Source organism: Hyperolius riggenbachi, chromosome 2, assembly GCF_040937935.1.
Source record: "Hyperolius riggenbachi isolate aHypRig1 chromosome 2, aHypRig1.pri, whole genome shotgun sequence".
Classification (NCBI taxonomy): domain Eukaryota; kingdom Metazoa; phylum Chordata; class Amphibia; order Anura; family Hyperoliidae; genus Hyperolius; species Hyperolius riggenbachi.
In genome coordinates this window covers 270,272,194-270,292,052 of record NC_090647.1, presented here as the reverse complement: position 1 = coordinate 270,292,052, position 19,859 = coordinate 270,272,194, and the positions used below count along the sequence as shown (strand labels likewise).

The 19,859-nt window shown below is 43.4% G+C and overlaps 1 protein-coding gene across 1 annotated transcript in view; it reads left to right on the top strand.

Moving 5' to 3' along the window:
- The window catches only part of MMP28 (matrix metallopeptidase 28), a 139,672-nt gene that overhangs the window by 17,296 nt on the left and 102,517 nt on the right, over positions 1 to 19,859 (top strand). Inside the window, exon 2 of the mRNA XM_068265364.1 lies at positions 18,354 to 18,430. Within this exon, the coding sequence (XP_068121465.1) occupies positions 18,354 to 18,430 (77 nt within the window). The remainder of the gene's footprint in view (positions 1 to 18,353; positions 18,431 to 19,859) is intronic.

The window sequence follows — 19,859 nt, the reverse complement described above, 5'->3', positions numbered from 1 at the left end:
TCCCTCTTACGTGAGACGCAACTGCATGTGAGGAGGACTGTGGAGGAACGCATCATCATTACTGATGACGCTGCCCGGCAAGGATCCCTGTAGCTGAAGCTGGCATGTGCTGCGCAGACAGAGCGGCAGCTTGCAGAGCAGACACAAGCGCTGTAGCTGTGTCCTGCTAATTGTACAGTAGTTGTGATTGTTGTTTTTTTGTGGTGAATTTTTTTTTTTTTACCCAATCGTTTTTTCAGTATTTTTTTTTCTAAAGCAAATTGCAGGTAGTTATTCAGCCAGAGTAATAAAAAAAAAAATGAATAACTACCTGCAATTTGCTTTAGAAAAAAAATACTGAAAAAACGATTGGGTAAAAAAAAAAATTCACCACAAAAAAACAACAATCACAACTACTGTACAATTAGCAGGACACAGCTACAGCGCTTGTGTCTGCTCTGCAAGCTGCCGCTCTGTCTGCGCAGCACATGCCAGCTTCAGCTACAGGGATCCTTGCCGGGCAGCGTCATCAGTAATGATGATGCGTTCCTCCACAGTCCTCCTCACATGCAGTTGCGTCTCACGTAAGAGGGAGGGTGCGTTCCACTCCCCTCACAGCACATCAGCTACTACTCTTTACGGCTCATGGGGGATCACTATAACTGCACGATCGTGCAGTTGAAATTTAGAACAAACCTTCCAGCGCTGCAGAGAGGGGAAAACTGTAACGTCAGTTACAGCAACAGGGAAAGTTGCCTCCCTACAACTACATGGAACAGGCTAAGTGGCGTCGGAAAGGTACTTCTGCCGACGTGACTGATAATGTATACAAGGTGATGTCAGTGTTTAAAAAAAAAAAGCCCCTGTGCCTCACTACATGTAAGCCACTATGCTCTACAAACAGATAGGCATAGTACAGTGGCTATAAAACATAATTTTTCGCCATAGTGCCCCTTTAAGTGATAAAGATGCTAATCCTGCATTCAAAACCTTTTTTGCTGTTATGGTTTGGAGTTATCACATACTTTAGGAGCACTGGCTCTAGTGCCAAACAGTGCCAAAAAGTTGAATGCTGGGAGTTTTTTTGAATGCTGGGAGTTCTTTTTATCTATAATATATTCCTCCTCTTCCATTTATTTCCCTGCCTAGCTGATCACTTGTGTATAGGCTGAGGTGACTCAGTGATTGGATGTGTAAATAAAAAAAAAGACTCTGGGAGGAGGGCAGCTAATGAATACACAATGAGCAAGAGAAGGGAGGGGGAAACAAGAGTCAGGGAGGATATGATGTCAGCATTAGCTTGGCAAGATGGCCACTGCCTAGAATAGAATTTTCTGCTTTTCCTTTGTAAAATTCACAGGAATCATTACGTGGATAGCACAATACATCTGTTATGTAAGTAGAACTAGTATATTTATCTACTTATATATGTGTTTTTTATTTCTAGGTTAGCATGGGTGTCGCTTGTTCTTTAACCAACAGTTTTACAGGTCCATATCTTTTTTTGTTTTGTTATGTGCACAGTGCAGTGTGGCAGAAAGTACTGCAGGGTCTTCTAATGATGCTATATTCAATAAACTTGTCACCTCTATAGGTTACCCAAGCAATGCATTAATATATTGGAATAATCTGTCTCTTCTTTTGTAAGGGTTAAATTAACTTTTTGCTCTATTATATAGATTGTAGCACCTGTGACTTGCTAAATACACCTCAGGCTGGGAGCACACTGCACCATGCGGTTTTATTTTTTTTGCTGTTTTTGGTGCATTTTTTGTTTGCGTTCATGATTGCATGTTACATGCGTTTTTGAAAACTATGCAGCAAGTTGTACGTTTTGAAAAGCGCACAATGTAAAACACACATATATGCATTTTTACATCCGGCCCACAGACTTTCATTAGCGGCAAAAACATTTCCGTGACACTAGTGTTTCTACCTAGTGTTCCTAGCCTCACAAAATAAAACCTAATAACAAATGATGGCAAGAATACAATTCCATCTGCTCAAACCAAGAAAAAGATGTCCATGACTGATAATCAATTCAAAATTAACCGCTTTATATTTCACAAACTATACCCTTTCATTAGGGACTTATCCCAAACATATATAAAAACATTAAAAACAGCAGTGTCTGGTCAAGCATATAAATACAAATATTAGCAGATAGTGTAAAATGAGTTCCAAGCAGAGGCATACATCAAGTACTAATTGCTCCTCACAAACGGACCTACACCGGATCCAGATATAGAGTATAAAAAAGATAGTAATAGAAAGTCCGTAGGAGGGAAGAGCTTAAGCAAAGGTGAATAATAGACAGCTGTTTACCTGCTCAGAAGGACAGAAAGGCCTGCGCCAGTCCGCCTCGCCGTCTAATTCCAATTCCATCCGCATCATTGGGATTGAAATCAGCTTACCCTTATAATGCTAATCAGAGGTGACAGCATAATTGGTAACATATTTTCACCCTGATCCATCCAATCTTTCTAGGAACTATCACTTGTGTATAAGTGCACAAGGATGTGTTGCCTGAAGCAATTGCTTAGTCAGTCTTTACCTATATCTTTAGTTTACAACCTGCTCTGCACCAAATGACTCATGCAGGTGGTGTTTTGGCATTTTTCTGTACACCAAACAATGGGATGGTCAATGAAATGCAAATCATTTCTACTTGATGTAGGATTATTCAAATTCTTAATGCAAATGTAGGCAGTTTGAAAATGGACCAATCAAACCCTGCCAGGGTGGAATTTGTTTGGTCCATTTTCAAGCAGCATATATTTGCATACCCAAATCCTGCATCAACACAGAATTATTTGCATTTCATTTTCCATCCATAACCAATCTAAAGCAATCAAAAAACTGTTGCCATGATTGCAAAAAAAAGGTAAAATTTTGATTTGATTAGGACAGTTTTAAAAGAAATCGTAGCTGGTTGACTATTTCCAGTAAAGCTACATAACAAAATGACAGCATTGATAAAAGTGATAGATCATTTTTTTTTACATGACATTGGAGATCAACTTTCAATGAACAGCAAACTTAAAGCAAGGGATCCACTAACCTAACAAATACATCTTATGAACTGCATATTATTAAGATCATTTCTGAATTGAAACTAGAAGAACCCACGCTAAATAACTACATGCATATTATCCAAACAATGGTCCTTTGCTGGAGATTATGTGTAATGCATATGCCAGCAGACATGCTGAGGAATTTGCAGAATGTATGTCTGATATAACTATGGATTTATGAGTAAAGGAAGAGGCACATTAAAAATGTCATCTGTACATATTTTATGTTCACACTGAATCACTTACAGAATTAAATGAAGAATTAAAGTGAAATATACAACCTTCGCGTCTCTGTTTTCACTCAGATCTGGTATATATATTACAACTTGTGATTAGACACAGATGGGGAAGGAGTAAAACAGGCTAAACTCTCTAAATACATACAGGATGCATTTCTCTATGTTTTCCTTCTGTCCCGTGCAAGAGTTTAGGTCTACTTTAAATCCCTGGTGGCTTTCCTTGGTACTGCCAGTGGGGACATCACCAAGCTCCATAACAATGGACATAAATGTGTTGCCATGCCTTCTGCCCTAGTGTCTGTAAGTAGATATTCTTATACTGAGTGTACATCTCATTGACCATCCCTACTCACTTTTAAGAATGTGCTGAAATTTTGAAATGTTGTATTTGATTGAAACAATCACAACTGACATTCATGATTGGTCAGTTACTTGAAGAGATGAGAGCAGCTGGGAACATCCAGTAAAAAACACGCCTTTATTGGATCAGTATTAAAATCAGTATCAAAATAACGGCATCAGTCCACCAGGAGATAGAGGGACAAACAAGTGAAGGTGTCAACAGCTGTTTCGCACTCAACTATAGAGTGCTTCCTCAGGAACTATTGTTGGGCTTGGAGCACTCCAGGGTATCTTGCTTTGGTGGTCCTGTGCACCTTTTCTCTATATTACTGCTGGACATTCGTGACTGGTCAATTTGATGATGGATAGATGTCATCATCAAGCCTTTTCTCAAATGAATCAATCGTTTTCTCATACGATTGTGGTTGAAATGTCTGTGGCCAGTACAGTATAATAATAGGAAACAAACAAATCTTTTCTGACCCAGCCATTGATATATTTTACCTTTGTTTGTTGGCTGTTGAGCACCATTGGTTGATTTACCATTTGTAGTAGACTAATCCATTAACAATGCAGAGTATTTTATGCCAAAACAGTGCCTAGTGGGTCATGTTTTCAAAGCTTCAAAGTAACTTAATCAACCTACATTTACCAAAGATGTGCAATGCTAATCTGACGCTTGCACACAACTATGTTTTCCAGCATCAGCTATAGTTACATGTTTGGTGTGACAGATTATAAATGCAGGATCTATCATGTCATGTAGTTAGGGAGTATCCAATGGCCAATTTAACTGCATGCAATGTGATGTAGATGCCACCTTTGTAAGCCTCCTTACAAAGGCTGAAGCTTGTCCCATGCACCACTTGTTAGCACTTGGCTGGACAGTGCATCCATAGCATTGAGCTTTAGAAATAAAGTTGATCACCACGCTCCCCGGGTATTTTTATAATAAGGTTGCTGTATAGCTGGTAGGAGTTGGCAATATGAACAGCTGAAATGGCTCAACAAATTATTATCTTTATGGGCTAGTTAATTATGATTGCTTCTAACCAGACTGTCAGTGAGATGCAAATAATTACGACTTGCATGCAAATTTTGTGCAAATTGTATATAGCTTGGAATTTGGCCAATCAAGGTTGACAGAAAGTGCATTTGATTAGCCCAGTTTCAAGCTGCATACAAACTGCTTTGAATTATTAACATCCCATTGACCATTAACAGGCATAAGGCCACTTTCACAGTGACATGTTGTGTTACATTGCAGAGCTAGACCATCCTTAAATCAACTTATGCAGGTGCCTAGGGCCTTTTGGCTATCCAGGAAACTGGCTGGCACCTTTTCTGATTCCCATTCCCACCTCTTATCTTATCAAAGAAGTTAGGTGGCTAGGAAGGGGAGTCAACTTTGCTCTGTTGCCAAGGGCACAATTTCACATTAATTCTTCTCCGATTGGACAATATAACTACATTGCAAACGTGATTTTTTTTTCTTGTAATGGTGTATGTAGGGAGGGTGAATGGATATCCTAAAAAGAAAAAGCACAGAGACGACGGGAGCCCCAATAGTGTAATACTGTATGTCATGAAAAGGTCAGAGGTATAGTGGAAGGAAAGTTGGTACTCACAAAGGGAGGTTGCAAGTGGGGCAACTAGCCACTAGAAGGAGGTGCAGTTGTCCAGGAATACTGGATGTGGTTGCAAACCTCGTGTAAAAATAACCAATGGTCCTAATGGTAGCAAAACTACAAAAGGCCAGGGTACACTACTCCAAAGAAATGTGGACAAGCACAAAGGGAGAAGATGCGGTGTAATAAAACTGAGTTACAAACAATTAAATTAGAAAGGTAGCTGAGGTGGCTTACTTTAATGAAGACAAATTTATATAATAAATCAGACTAATTTATTTTGCCAAGTACAAACGGGGGTTTGTACCCGGAATTGATTTTGGCTCATACTGGTTCTGGAAAGATGGGGGGGGATAATGTCCTAAAGTGTAGAGCTGAGGTTGCCACACTACGGCGCCACCAGTCGCACTTGGCAATCATCTGACATCTCTAAGGAGGCATGGGGGAGGGGGACAGAGGGAGGTGAAGGTTCAGCAGTGATGACCCAGTTCTTCATGAAAGAGACCGGTGGTGATGACTGATGCTCAGGGCCGTATCTATTAAGAGGCACCCGTAGGCCGGAGCCATGGGCGGGTCCTCGGGGGGGGGGCTTCCACCTATAGTTCATTTATTTATATATTTTTATTTTTTAAAATAAAATAAAAAAAAATCGGGGGGGTGGGGGGGGAAGAGAGCGGTGGAGAGCACACACACACACATGGAGGGGAGCTCGCTTTCCCCCCCCCCCCGCCCTCCAGCATAGCGGCAGCGGCCGGGACATGATCCTGAACGCTGCATGCCGCTGGTGTGGTCTAGTTAGTGACGTCACTAGACCAGGCGGCATGCAGAGTTTCCCTCATGGCTCGCGCGCCGGACGAGGTAAGCTGATTGCTGGCCGCTGCCCGAGCTGCCCCTATACTCTGGCTGCACTGAGGGGAAGGGGGAGCGGGAGCACCAGGTGAGGGAGAGGGGAGACCTCCCCCTCCTCGCCTTCACGCTGCTGTGTGTGCCCACGCTACGCTTTATCTTCTCTGGTGAAATGTTGCCCACTGTACGATTATTTTCTGGTGAAATGTTGCACTCATTGCGATTATTTTCTGGTGAAGTGTTGCACTCATTGCGATTATTTTCTGGTGAAGTGTTGCACTCATTGCGATTATTTTATGGTGAAATGTTGCACTCATTGTGATTATTCTATGCTGAAATGTTGCCAACGTTGCGATTATTTTCTGGTGAAATGCCGCACACATTGCAATTATTTTATGGTGAAACATTGCTGCATTACGATTATTTTATGGTGAAGCGCTTCCCCATTACAATTATTTTATAGTGAAACGCTGCCCCATTACGATTATTTGGCACCTATGAGGGGGCCCCATCCAAATTTTTGCAAAGGGGCCCAGTGATTTCTAGTTCCGCCCCTGACTACTACCTAAACTGGGGATACCTATAGACCTGGCTATCTATACTGGGGACACCTATAGTATGTCTACATTGGGGACACCTATAGACCTGGCTACTTTATACTGTACTTATACTAATTATTTATATAGCGCCAACATATTACGCAGCGCTGTACAGAGTATGTATTGTGTTGTCACTAACTGTCCCACAGAGGGGCGTAAAATCTAATCCCTACCATAGTCATATGTGTATGTATGTATGGTAGTCTAGGGCCAATTTTTAGGGGGAAGCCAATTAACTTATCTGTATCGTATGTTATTGGGATGTGGGAGGAAACCAGAGTGTCTGACGGAAACCCACACAGACACAGGGAGAACATACAAACTCCTTGCAGATGTTGACCTGGTTGGGATTCGAACCGGGAACCCAGCGCTGCAAGGCGAGAGCGCTAACCACTATGCCGCCATGCTGCCATACTACTGTACTATATTGTACTGCCATCTTCAGCAGTACTTCACAGAGTACGTAGTCATGTCACTGACTATCCTCTGAGGAGCTTACAATCTAATCCTGCCATAGTCTAATGTCCTACCATATTATTATGTATTTATATCGCACTGGCATCTTCTGCAGCACTTTGCAGAGAACATAGTCATCTGGGGCGTAACAATAGACCTTGCAAGGGAGGCAGCTGCAGGGGGGGCCATAAGCCATAGGGGGCCCTGTCCTGAGAGAGACAACTAAGGGCATGCAGAAAAAAGCTTTCTGCTCTCTGCACAATTGTTCTAATGGCTGCATCTGCTCAGCCACTGATAAGGAATCATACAAAGTTTTGCAGAGAAATATTTGTAGGCAGTCCCTATTCAATGGGCAGCCTCTGCTGTACAGCACCCTGCCCCCAGGTTGGCAGGAGGGGAACCCATCCAAAGTTTTGCAGGGGGGCACAGTGTTTTCTAGAGACACCCCTTTATAGTCATGTTACTGTCTTTTCTCAGGGGAGCTCACAATCTAATACCTACCACTATTTTGTGCGAGAGAACTTTGGCTAATGGGTGTTTTTTTTTTGGGGGGGGGGAGAACATTTCCTACTTGCTTTTTAGGGTCACTTTACTCATACCCGGGGAGAAAACATGGCCCCAACGACTTTGGGCTGCACTAGGAAATTTTAATTGGTCACACCCACTGTATGTTGTGGACATGCCCACTGCATTCTGTGGCCATGCCCATTTTTTGCCCGTCCTCCTGAGGGGGGGGGGGGGGGGGCATAGGTTTGGGGTGCCTAGGGGAGCCCAAACCCTAAATACAGCCCTGCTGACGCTGCTGAGGATCCCGATTGCTGACATCTGGCATCTGACAGTGCTGGCAAAGGTGTTGGCCAAGGAGGTTGGCACAGACTCACTACTCGCGGAACGCATAGCCAGTGCATAATAAAATTCATATGAATTTGTCTTCATTGAGGTAAGCCATCTCATCTACCTTTCTAGTTTTATCATACCCCAGGGCGGCTTTTCTCCTCCCTCTCCATTTTATTGTACTGGTATGTTCACTTTCACGTGTTACTAGCAGAATCCATCAGAATAGGAAGATGTATGATGTGCGTTACCAGACGATGTGTATGTACTGTATGCTTCACTGTATGTAACACACAATGCGATTTTTCTATACTGTTGCATTGCAATCCTATTTCTACAGGATGTGCAATGCAACGCCCCCAGTGTGAAACTAGCCTAATACTGCGGTCTAGGTGCTTCTACGGATATCAGATAACTGAACAATGTGAACTTTAGATTTGCCCACAGAAATGGGTTGTTATTTCTGTTTCTTTTCACCCACTTCAGCTATCGCAGCTGTATAGGGAGTATGTTTGTAGAGTGGAGATGATTTAAGTTAGAAAAGCAGCCAAAAATGGCTTTAAATGCTGTGGTGTTCAAGTGCACTTGCCATAATTTATTTGGGCTCTTTTCAAGAGCAGATGATATCATATGTTTGCTTAAGACTCAATTAGTGAGACAAAAATGTATGTGTGCTTCATTATGTATTGCCTCCTATAAAAAGGCCAAATGCCACATTGCACTTAAGCTGCAGACAACATTTAAGGGCAGTTCATATAATCTGTTTCTGTTGATTTAATGTGTAATAGACTGATTTTATTACTTTGTTTTATGCATTATACCACTACTGGCTAACCTTGTGTAGGAAGGAAAGGAGGCAGTAGCTCAAAAATAGTTGTTCATATCCATATAGAATGCAGAGGTGAATCGGCAAAATGTAAGACAACGTAGGTAAAGGTTTTTTCTGATGTATTTTGTATTAATATACCGCTGACATCTTCTGCAGCACTGTACAGTGTATATAGTCATGTCATTAACTGTCCCTCAGAGATGTCCATAGTCTAATACCTACCATCATCATATGTTCATCATAGGCCAATTTGGAGGAAGCCAATGAACTTACCAGTGATTCCAGTGGCTGCTTGGCTGAAATTGAGACTCTCCTCAGAGCTACAGCTGTTAGCAAGTTTTACACCCTACCTACAGTCTCATGTTCATATGAAGTACTTACACTCCTGTTGACATCAAGTACTTACATAGTCGTGTGGGTTAGTTCATCCTATATCCTCATGCACAAGCTAGATGGTTCTCAGCAGAGGCAAAACATCTGTAGAGTGCTCTGCCCCAAACTGTCACCCAAAGAATGGAGTCCCAATTCCTGTATACAACAGTTCTCATGCTTGTGTATGCCCCATAAGGCTGAGGGTATGTTTAATTTTGTTCTCCCTTGTGATACATGAGCAGGATGATAGGTTTTCTATTTACGTTGTAGTTTTCCTGGTGGAAGCAGATACAGGATGTCATATTCATTTTTACGGTTCAGAGAACAGCTTAGTAATGATTTACACTCACTCTATCGTGAAAACATGAGAGAACCCAGCTCCAAGTTCTGGGGCTGGAGGCTTCAAACGCTAATGACATTTTAGGCCTTGTTCCCACTAACGTGTTGAAAAACACGTATGCTATTTCACCAATGTGTATAGTGTGAACCAGGCCTCAGTGTGTGCTTAGTGATGATAGTCCTACATGGCACAAATCAAGCAAGTAATCATTACTCGCAATGCTTTTAATGTAGAGTATTCAGCTCTTGGTTAGAGATCTGCCTGTATGTACATTATACGGCTACTCATTTTCTTGCTGCTTCCCTCTTTATTTTCCCTTATATATTGAAGACTGAATCAGGAATAGACCTGACTGGCGGCAGTATTGTGGGAAAGTTACCAGGGGAGCTTCTAGTAGTGAGGAGAGCGGCAGCACGCTGAGCTACAATGCTCCTCAGTCCTGATGTGTCCTCTTATTGTATAGCTCTCATACAGCAGGAAGCCTTTCATGTCCTGAATAACTGGGCAGAGAGTCAGGATCCTGCGTTGCCAGCTGGAACTTCAATTTCTTGTCTACAGAAGAAAGCATTATACAAAGCGCAAGCTGCATGAAATGTCATTTCCACCAACAGCTCAAATCCCATTCTATAGGTGAGATATGAAAGAGGAAGAAGCAATATGAATTGTCTGTCTGCTTCTTTATCTATGTAATAAATATACTCTTTATAGTCTTTGTATCTCCCAGTTAATCTCAAACACTTTCCATTTTGCCTCTTAATTATACCAGGGATAATAAAAGAAATCGTGTCTGTAAACAGTTTCTTGACTGTTCTAATATGTCAGTTCTTCAACAACTCTAGTGTCTTTCTTCTAGAGGTGTGTGTGTACACATGATGAATTCCTGTCTCATGTATGGATCAGGACTTGATGCCTCAGGTGTCAGTTTGAAGCCCAATTCTGTACAGACAAGTTGCTAATCTCCAGCCTAGTGACACGTTCCATTGCTATAAAGGGTGGTGGAGGGCCAATAGCGTGGCACATGGTGGAGCAGCACAAAGCAAGCAGGTTAGGTAGGAGAACAATGTCAATGACCTTGGTCTGCACTTGGCTGAGATGATTGCTCTTCAATTAGTGATGGGTCGTTTGCGAACAAGCCGGCTCTAAGAGCCGGCTCTTTGCTGCAAACGACAAGAGCCGACTCCCACTTTGAGGAGAGCCGGTGCCTCAGCCACCCCCATAGCCCTGCTTTGCTTTGTAATAAAGGGTGCTGAGGCATGCTGGGAGATGTAGTCCTCCTCTTGCAGCTTGTAGGAGTGTATGGGGCGGAGCAGAGCAGTAGCAGGAGGGATTGCCCCAGTCAGAGAAGCAGTCTGGAGTGGTCATGGAGGCGGGGGTGGGGCTTTTACGCCGATTCTGAGTGGTGTCTAGTGGTATTTAATGAAGAGCCGATTGAGAGCCGTAAGAGCCGGCTCTTTAATGGGAGCCGATTCAGAAGAGCCGATTCTCTGAGAAGAGCCGGAATTCCCATCACTATCTTCAATGCATCGAGGGGAATTGGGGGCTTCTGTACACATGCTAGATTATTGGCAGAGAAAGCCTGGACCGACTGGCTCTGCCCAGAACCATCTAGCATGTGTAGAAGGGTTGGTTTAGACTTGAATCAGGTTCTAATTAACATAACAATGGAGTAGGGTTTCTTTTACGATTTTGGTTAAGATTGAAAACATTAGACAAAACAAAAAAATAGGAGAGCCCAAACTGTTGAGCAGCAGACCTCCAATATCAGGCAGGAATGGGACATTTCACTTTCTGGATACTCTTTTAAAAGATGATACACCACCATTGTAAACATGCCTTGGTTTTGGTGAAATGTTTTGCCATCCTCAAATGTAAAATTTGCATATATTTTATAAAGAGGCAATACCATTTCTCAGTTGCAACACTTAGTAAGCTGTGTTGTTTTCAATGAAATATTAGGTTTATGTGATCTGCACACTATATTTTCAGCGTCCCACATTTTTTGGAACTGGGTTTGTATATCTGTAATGAATTATGCTTTCTGGTAAATATTTAGAAACATATCATCACAATCATCATTATGAATGAATACAACCAATTCAGCTTAGTCACCTCCTCTCTTCTGCTCATACAACTGTTTTCATAAATTGCTTTAGATGACATAACAACACATTAAGTGAGGCTATTAATCTGTAATCTTGACCAGTAATCTGTCTGAGGGTTTCTTGGGCATTAGCACTGGAGTAATAAACCCTTGTTCTGTGTACAGCTCTGAGTTATGGTTATCTAGTGTCTGGGAAATGTAACTTTGGGTTATTTACATTTCCATCTTTCAAAGTGGACAGTAATTGTTGGGCGGGTGGCTTAATGTTACAAAAAAGGCCACAAGGAAAAATTAAAAGAGGAGATACAATCAGTGGAATCTTATTGATAGTTGTAGTCACACATTTCCACTTTCTAGTATTAATCTGTGGCACTCATTCTAGCTGCACCATGACCACATTACCACAGTCAGGCCACGTTCACAAGGGATCAGGACAGCGGCGCCACACATTATGCTCGCATTGCGTCAGGTACAGTAAAGCACACAGTCAAGGAAAAGTATGCTTCACTTTCTGTTAAGACACACATTTAGCGGTAATGCGCTGTGAACGTCACGTAGGTGGTATATTGCAGCGTGCTACAAAGTGGCTGTTACACCGCAATGCACCACCATAAACAGATAGTAAAACCGCAATGTGATATGCTTTAGTTATGGCTACTGGAGTTATTACTGTGATCCTGTGTTTCTAGAGTACCAATTTATTATGTACAGCTGTGCAATTAATTTTTAGTGATGTGGACTACAAACATGAGAAGAACAATCTAACCATAAGTGGGCAGGGTCACATGCAATAAATTGAACCCCCCCCCCCCCAATATTACACTTCATAGTATGTCCAGTGTTATATTTACCCTTCCTTTCCCAATAACCTTCCCTGTGATGTATTTTCATCACATTTGCTGTGTTCTCCAGACCCCAGCAGGTCATGCTTAGCCAGACACTGACCTAATACCCCTTTCACACCCCAGCAGAGATCAGTAGAACACTCCTCCACCACTCCACTCTCTCATTCACTCTTAGGGCCCTTTTCCACTAGCAATCGCTAGCGTTCACGCTGAACGCTAGCGATTGCTGAATCGCAATTACCGGCGATTCCCCGACGTTCGCGGCCGCGATTTTGCCATGCTATGCACTGCATAGCAAAATCGCGGCAAATATCGCTCTGCCGAGCGTTCGGGTTCCCGGCAAAAACTAATCGCAGGAGTGGAAATGACCTACCGCGATAATATGTTAAAAAGCAAACCGTAGCGATTGTAAAATCGCTAGCGGTTTGCGTTTTTGCGATTGTGCTGGTGGAAAAGGGCCCTTACTCTTGCTACAATCTCAATCTGACTGAGCCACTGCAAGCCCCAATCACAGCCAAACCCACATTCTTTGAAAGTTAACAAAATGGTTGGTCAGAAGCCCCCATGCAGTTCCTAAGCCATAGACTTGCCTTAAAGAACAAGCGACACCCATGCTAACCTAGAAATAAAAAACACATATATAAGTAGATACCAACTACTTCTACTTACATAACAGATGTATTGTGCTATCCACGTAATGATTCCTGTGAATTTTACAAAGTAAAAGCAGAAAATCCTATTGTAGGCAGTGGCCATCTTGCCAAGCTTAATGCTGACATCATATCCTCCCTGACTCTTGTTTTCCCCCCTTCTTTCTCGTGCTCATTGTGTATTCATTAGCTGCCCTCCTCCCAGAGTCTTCTTTATTTACACATCCAATCTCTGAGTCACCTCAGCCTTGCTTGTAAACACAAGTGATCAGCTACGCAGGGGAATAAATGGAAGAGGAGGAATATATTATAGATAAAAAGAACTCCCAGCATTCAAAATAACCCCCAGCATTCATCTTTTTGGCACTGTTTGGCACTAGGGCCAGTGCTCCTAAAGTATGTGATAACTCCAAACCATAACAGCAGAAAAAGTTTTGCAAGTTTTGAATGCAGGATTAGCATCTTTATCACTTAACCTCCTGAGCGATAATCCCGAGCTGAGCTGGGGGTATGTCGCGCAGGAGGAGTTCTCAGGCCTCCAATGATTTGAGAAAGGCACTCCACAGGCTTCAAACTTGCGTTTGTTTATAGAGCAAAAGACACATACATGTTACGGGTCACCTGACCCTTCCTCAAGTGTAACACCCTCACAATCCACATCCCCTTATATAGGACCGCCCTAAACAGGAAGTCCCACCCAAGTGCAACCATTTTCATTGTAACATATACATTAAAATCTTCTTTCCTATACAGGGAACTACTATACCGTCTACCCTGTAATGATTAGTGGAGGGGTCATCAAAATTTCCCGCAGCATTGCTTCCCCAACATTTATTCTTTCCTGTAATAAATCACAAAAAACATTTGTAACTAACATGTTCATTCAGGCCTCTCGGGCTCACGCAATCCAATGCTCTTATCCACTCCACTTCTTTACGGAGTAATATCTTTTCTCTGTCACCCCCTCTTCGCAGGGGGGGGACAGAGTCTAGAACCATCCACCTCAACTGAGATGCAGAATGTCCGGCCTGAACAAAATGTCGGCCCACAGGGACATTCTGCTTCTCAATACCCTTTTCCATGCATTTGCGCACCTCTGCTATACTGCGCTTGTGTTCTTGAATCCGAACCTTCACATTACGGGTTGTCTCCCCCACATATACTAGTCCGCAAGGGCATTTTAATGCGTACACAACATGCGTCGTATCACAATTAAAACACCCCCTAACTGGAATCCTCTGGCCAGTGTGTGGATGAGATAAATATTCCCCTCGGATGATCGCGGAACAACAATTACACGAATAGCACGGATGCGTGCCTTTCCGACCTTGCAATGTTGGCGATTTCTCCACAACCCGTCTGCAAACAAAATTAGCAATGGTTCTCCCCCTCTTATAAGCAAATAGAGGGTAATCTTTAAACAAATCACCAACCACAGCATCTTTTTGCAGAATAGGCCAAAATTTGCAAACGATCCCCCTTATTCTCCTGGACAAATGTCCATAATGGAGAACAAATGGGATTCTCCCTTGGCCGGCCTTCTCTTTCCTCTTAGGCCTTAATAGGGACTCACGTTCAAGAGTAGCAACCTCCTCACTCACTTTGACTAAACTGTTCCGGTCAAAACCTTTCTCTGCAAAATTATCAATCAACCTCACAGCAGCCTCTTGGTACTCCAAGTCAGTGGACGAAATGCGCCGCGCACTTAAAAATTGGCCTTTAGGAATACTTTTTTTTAAACGATCATCATGGAAACTATCCATGCGTAAAAGGTTGTTCCTTTCTGTGGGTTTTCTAAACAATTTAGTGCAGAATCTTCCTCCCTTTTTGGATATGGTGACATCCAAATAATCGATGCTCTCACCTGAGCATTCTGCCGTGAACTTAATGGTTGGGTGCATGCCATTGGCCTCATCCACCATGGTTCTGAAAGAAGATTCATCCCCGCGCCATAGAATCAATACATCGTCCACGAACCTAAAGTAACCAAAAAGCTGCCGCTCATATTTGGGGTTCTGGATGAACATTTGATTCTCGATGTCTGTAAGAAAAAGATTTGCAAAGGATGGGGCCACAGGGGACCCCATACTCGTCCCTTGTGTCTGTACATAGTACTCATTACCAAACTGGAAATAGTTCTGTCTCAATACTAGTTCTAAACAATCCATCAGAAAATAAATTCTGTTATGATGCAAATTGGTTTCCAACAGCTTATTCTCAATACAAACCATCCCCTCAGCATGGGGGATGGATGTGAACAAGCTCTGTACATCCAATGTACATAGCAACAGACCATCTGGTACCTCCCCCATACCATTCAATCGATTCAATAAATCTGTTGTATCTTTCAAACAGGTAGGAATATTCAAGGCTAAGGGTTGGAGGAATGAGTCTACGTATTTAGACAATGGGTACAGAATTGAATTCACGCCAGATACAATTGGCCGTCCCGGGGGATCAACCAGACTTTTGTGGATTTTAGGCAAAAGGTACAACTCCGGTACCTGTGGATGATCAGTAACAAGAAAGTCGGCTATGGTTTTGTCAATGGTCCCTAACAAGAGGGCCTCATTGACCATCATGTCCACTTTCTTTTTAATTTCCCAAGTGGGATTGTGACCACATAGCCTGTAATGCCTTCTTTTTAATTTCCCAAGTGGGATTGTGACCACATAGCCTGTAATGCCAATTACATTACAATTACATACCATTACAGGGTAGACGGTATAGTAGTTCCCTGTATAGGAAAGAAGATTTTAATGTATATGTTACAATGAAAATGGTTGCACTTGGGTGGGACTTCCTGTTTAGGGCGGTCCTATATAAGGGGATGTGGATTGTGAGGGTGTTACACTTGAGGAAGGGTCAGGTGACCCGTAACATGTATGTGTCTTTTGCTCAATAAACAAACGCAAGTTTGAAGCCTGTGGAGTGCCTTTCTCAAATCATTGGAGTTCACAGTTTACAGTTTGCAGGAGTGGTGGACCTGCTGGGAAAGAGCACCGGCTCCAGCTACCTTATCAGGTGAGCGATAACTGAACCAGCCAAGGATACGATTGGAGTTCTCAGGCCCTGGTGGGCCGATTTGCATAATTTTGTAACTTCCGATCGCTGCCGCCGATCCGCCGCTACCCGCCGTGCCGCGCAGCCCCCCCTCCCCGACCCCTTGCGCAGCCTGGCCAATCAGTGCCAGGCAGCGCTGAGGGGTAGATCGGAACTCCCTCTGATGTCACGACGTCCATGACGTCGGTGCCGTCATCCCGCCCCGTCGCCATGGCGACCGGGGAAGCCCAGTAGGAAATCCCGTTCTGAACGGGATTTCCTGCTTACTCTGATCGCCAAAGGCGATCGGAGTGGGTGGGGGGATGCCGCTGCGCTGCGGCTATCATGTAGCGAGCCCTGGGCTCGCTACAGGATTTAAAAAATAAAAAATTAAAAAAACTAGTGCTGCGCCACCTTCTGGGCGATATAATTGTATCGCCCAGAGAGTTAATGCACTCAGACCAGTTGCTGTTGAAATTTGATTTTTATGGTGACAATACCGCTTTAAGCCACCTTCCCCTCGTATGTTGGCTGTCGACATTGTCCTTTTGACCCATATCTTCCATTCTAGGAAACTGATTAGGCTACTTACCACACATTCCAGACTGGCTCCTTCACGATACTCAGTCGCCAGCACTGCTGACCAGTCAGAATGACTCTGTTGTGGTGGCACAGGCACAGTCACTAGGGCCCCTTCTCTTTTACTTGTATGTTGCTCAGTAGGAAAAAGTGAGGGGAGTCTGAGTAGAAGAGGGGTAAAATGATTAAGGCCACTATAGTTTACTGCACTTGATGGTTCTTTGATCATCATATTGATTAATCTTGTCACATCAGCAGTACATCAGCTGTCAGTAATGCTGAACTAGGGGTTTGTGCCATATCCATTTCTGTATTGTTTATCAGTGAACGTATAAAATGGAAGTGGCAGAAGGTAGTATAGACAGTGTGCAGCTCTATAGGTCTGACCTGGCATCCTGCCTTGGAAATAGTTTCTTTGTTTCACTTCTTGCTGAGAACAAAACCAAACAACATGCACTGAGCTGTTTCTTGGCTCCCTATTCATATTGCAGGAAAATCCTCATTTCCCTCTGTCTCTACCAATATCCTGGAAAATGGCAGGCGACATGCAGGCATTTCTGTTGTGGTTGGCACCAGACATAATGAAAGGGTTCCTACAAGTGTGAAATTCCTATGCTTATTGTCTTCATCTGTTGAAGTGACTCGGGTTTTCTCTAAGTGATCTATGTAAGCACTGGCCATTCTGGTGTACCAGCAATCTGTATATATTGTGACATTTATATCTTTCTTAATGTACTGTAAATGCATGAATTGAAAAATACAGGCAGTCCCCCCAAGTGCTGCCACCGCCGGGGAGATCATGCGCACCCCTCCTCCCCCACACCACACCCTCAGACAGAAGGTATGCATTGTACTGCAAACAAAAAGAAAAAAAGGGTGTGTGCTCAGACCAGGTGTCACCTGACTTATATACTGGCTGCCTCATGTCTATTGACTAATTAAAATGGCATAGTGTTTGCAAATTGCATCTGCTTGCCAGAATGTAGACAGTGTTCAGGCACTGTGCAACTGGACATAAGACATAGAGAATACAATCATTGTGCTGCCGCTTCGCATGCAACCTGTGCAATCTAAATTGTCATTTTAGGCCAGAGAAGGATCATCCATAAGGCAACCTAGGCAGATGCCTGCTAGTAGGTGTCAAGGGGCCCAGGTGCCATCTTTAACCCATCTCCCACATATGTCAATCTCCATATCCCTCTCACCTCAGGTTCCATTTAATTCAGCCACTACCACAGAATGAGAACTAAGGAGATGAGGGCTAAGCCTAGTAAAAAAAAGAAGATTCATGGCAGGCCAGGGAAGTCAGGGAAGTATGCTTGTTGAAAGTTAGGTTACCCCTTCAGTCCCTACCTCAGTGTTAAGGGCTTTCCTATGGAGATACATTGCAGCATTGCTTACCATGTGAGTATAGGCCTCCTGTGATGCACTGTGTAAGCACACTGTGCTCCTGAAGCAGTAGTGATGGGAGCTGTACTAGTACTCAATGCAGTAAATGCCCACCAATCAACATACACAGTATATATATTTTATCTCCAAATCTAAAAGCCATTTGTCAAAATGTAAATATGTAATGTACATTATGTCTTGCTTTGTAGGTATACCTTAGGAAATATGGCTACCTTAAAGAAGAACAAAAGAAGTACAGTGCAACACAGCTTGCAACTGCTCTAAGGTAAGCAGGCATTCTCCTCCACATGCATAGAGCTGATATAACAAATGAATGAAACATGTAATAGAGGAATTATACTGAAAATGATGAATAAAATTCCTTTTTTTTTTTTTTTTAAAGAAAAAATACCTGGTCTCCCAGAATGCTCTGGGAGGAGAATTCTTCATAACTAAACAGCCTAGGCGCTGACATCACTGGGAGGGCAGGGCTACATACCAATATACAGCAATATATAGCTATAGGATGTGTTTCTGATGCTGAAACCAAGATAAACTAAAATGTCACTACGGTGCCTCTTTAGAGGAAACCGGAGAAGAAGAAAAATAATAATTTATACATACCTGGGGCTTCCCCCCTTTAAGCCGATGGCTCCCTTGCCGTCCTCCCGGGCCGCCTCGATCCTCTGCTAGCTAGCCCAATAATTCCTGTAGTTGCTGCATGTGTACCCCCCACCGAGCTCCCCACAATGGGGGCACGTGTGGTTGGACTGCGGGAGCCAATGGCCTGAAGGGGGCTGTAAGAAGCCCCAGGTATGTATTGTTTTTTTTTCTCATCTCAGGTAAACTTTTAAGACCTCTTTTCCATGAGCAGCTGAATGCGGTGAATTCACTGGCTAGCACTCAGCACAGGAGGTAGATGAGCAGTCCCCCATGTAGCTGCATCTGAGCGCAGCGGTTGCTATGCTCACACACGACGTAAGATGTTTTTCACCACCGGGTAATGCATGTCAAATGTGGCACGCGTGGTGTAACTGAATCCTGCCATTTGGCTGCATGTACAGTAATTGCAGCCGAATGGATCTTGTGGCCAGCAGCCTGGGGGCTGAACTGCTCGGCAAACGACCAGCTCATCCGTCTATGGAAAAGGGGCCTAAGAGAAGGTGCATGGATGTCAGCGCTGCAGCGGATTTCTGTGTTACATTTGGTTGCCTTTAAGAAACTGTCCAATGGAATAGTTACTTCTTTCATGCCTGTTACACCACCTACGAGTCTTCCTCTTCATGTGTTTTGCAGCTGGAGTATACTTTCTAAGCAAGGTCTCAATTATGTGCAGAGGCGTAGCAAGGGTTTTCAGCACCCGGGGACAAAGACAATTTTTGCGCCCCGTGGGGAAGCCTGCACAGTGCAACATGATGTAGAGCCGACTTGCCAGAACGGGTACGCGGCGGTAAGTGAGTGATGAACGCGAAGAAACCCTGGTGCTATCCCCACTAATGTAAAATGTTCCTGCCCGTTGCAATATACTTTACTTGTTTGTGTCCGCCACTGGCTCTGTCTTCATACACGCACCTAGTGTTGGGCGAACAGTGTTCGCCACTGTTCGGGTTCTGCAGAACATCACCCTGTTCGGGTGATGTTCGAGTTCGGCCGAACACCTGACGGTGCTCGGCCAAACCGTTCGGCCATATGGCCGAACTAAGAGCGCATGGCCG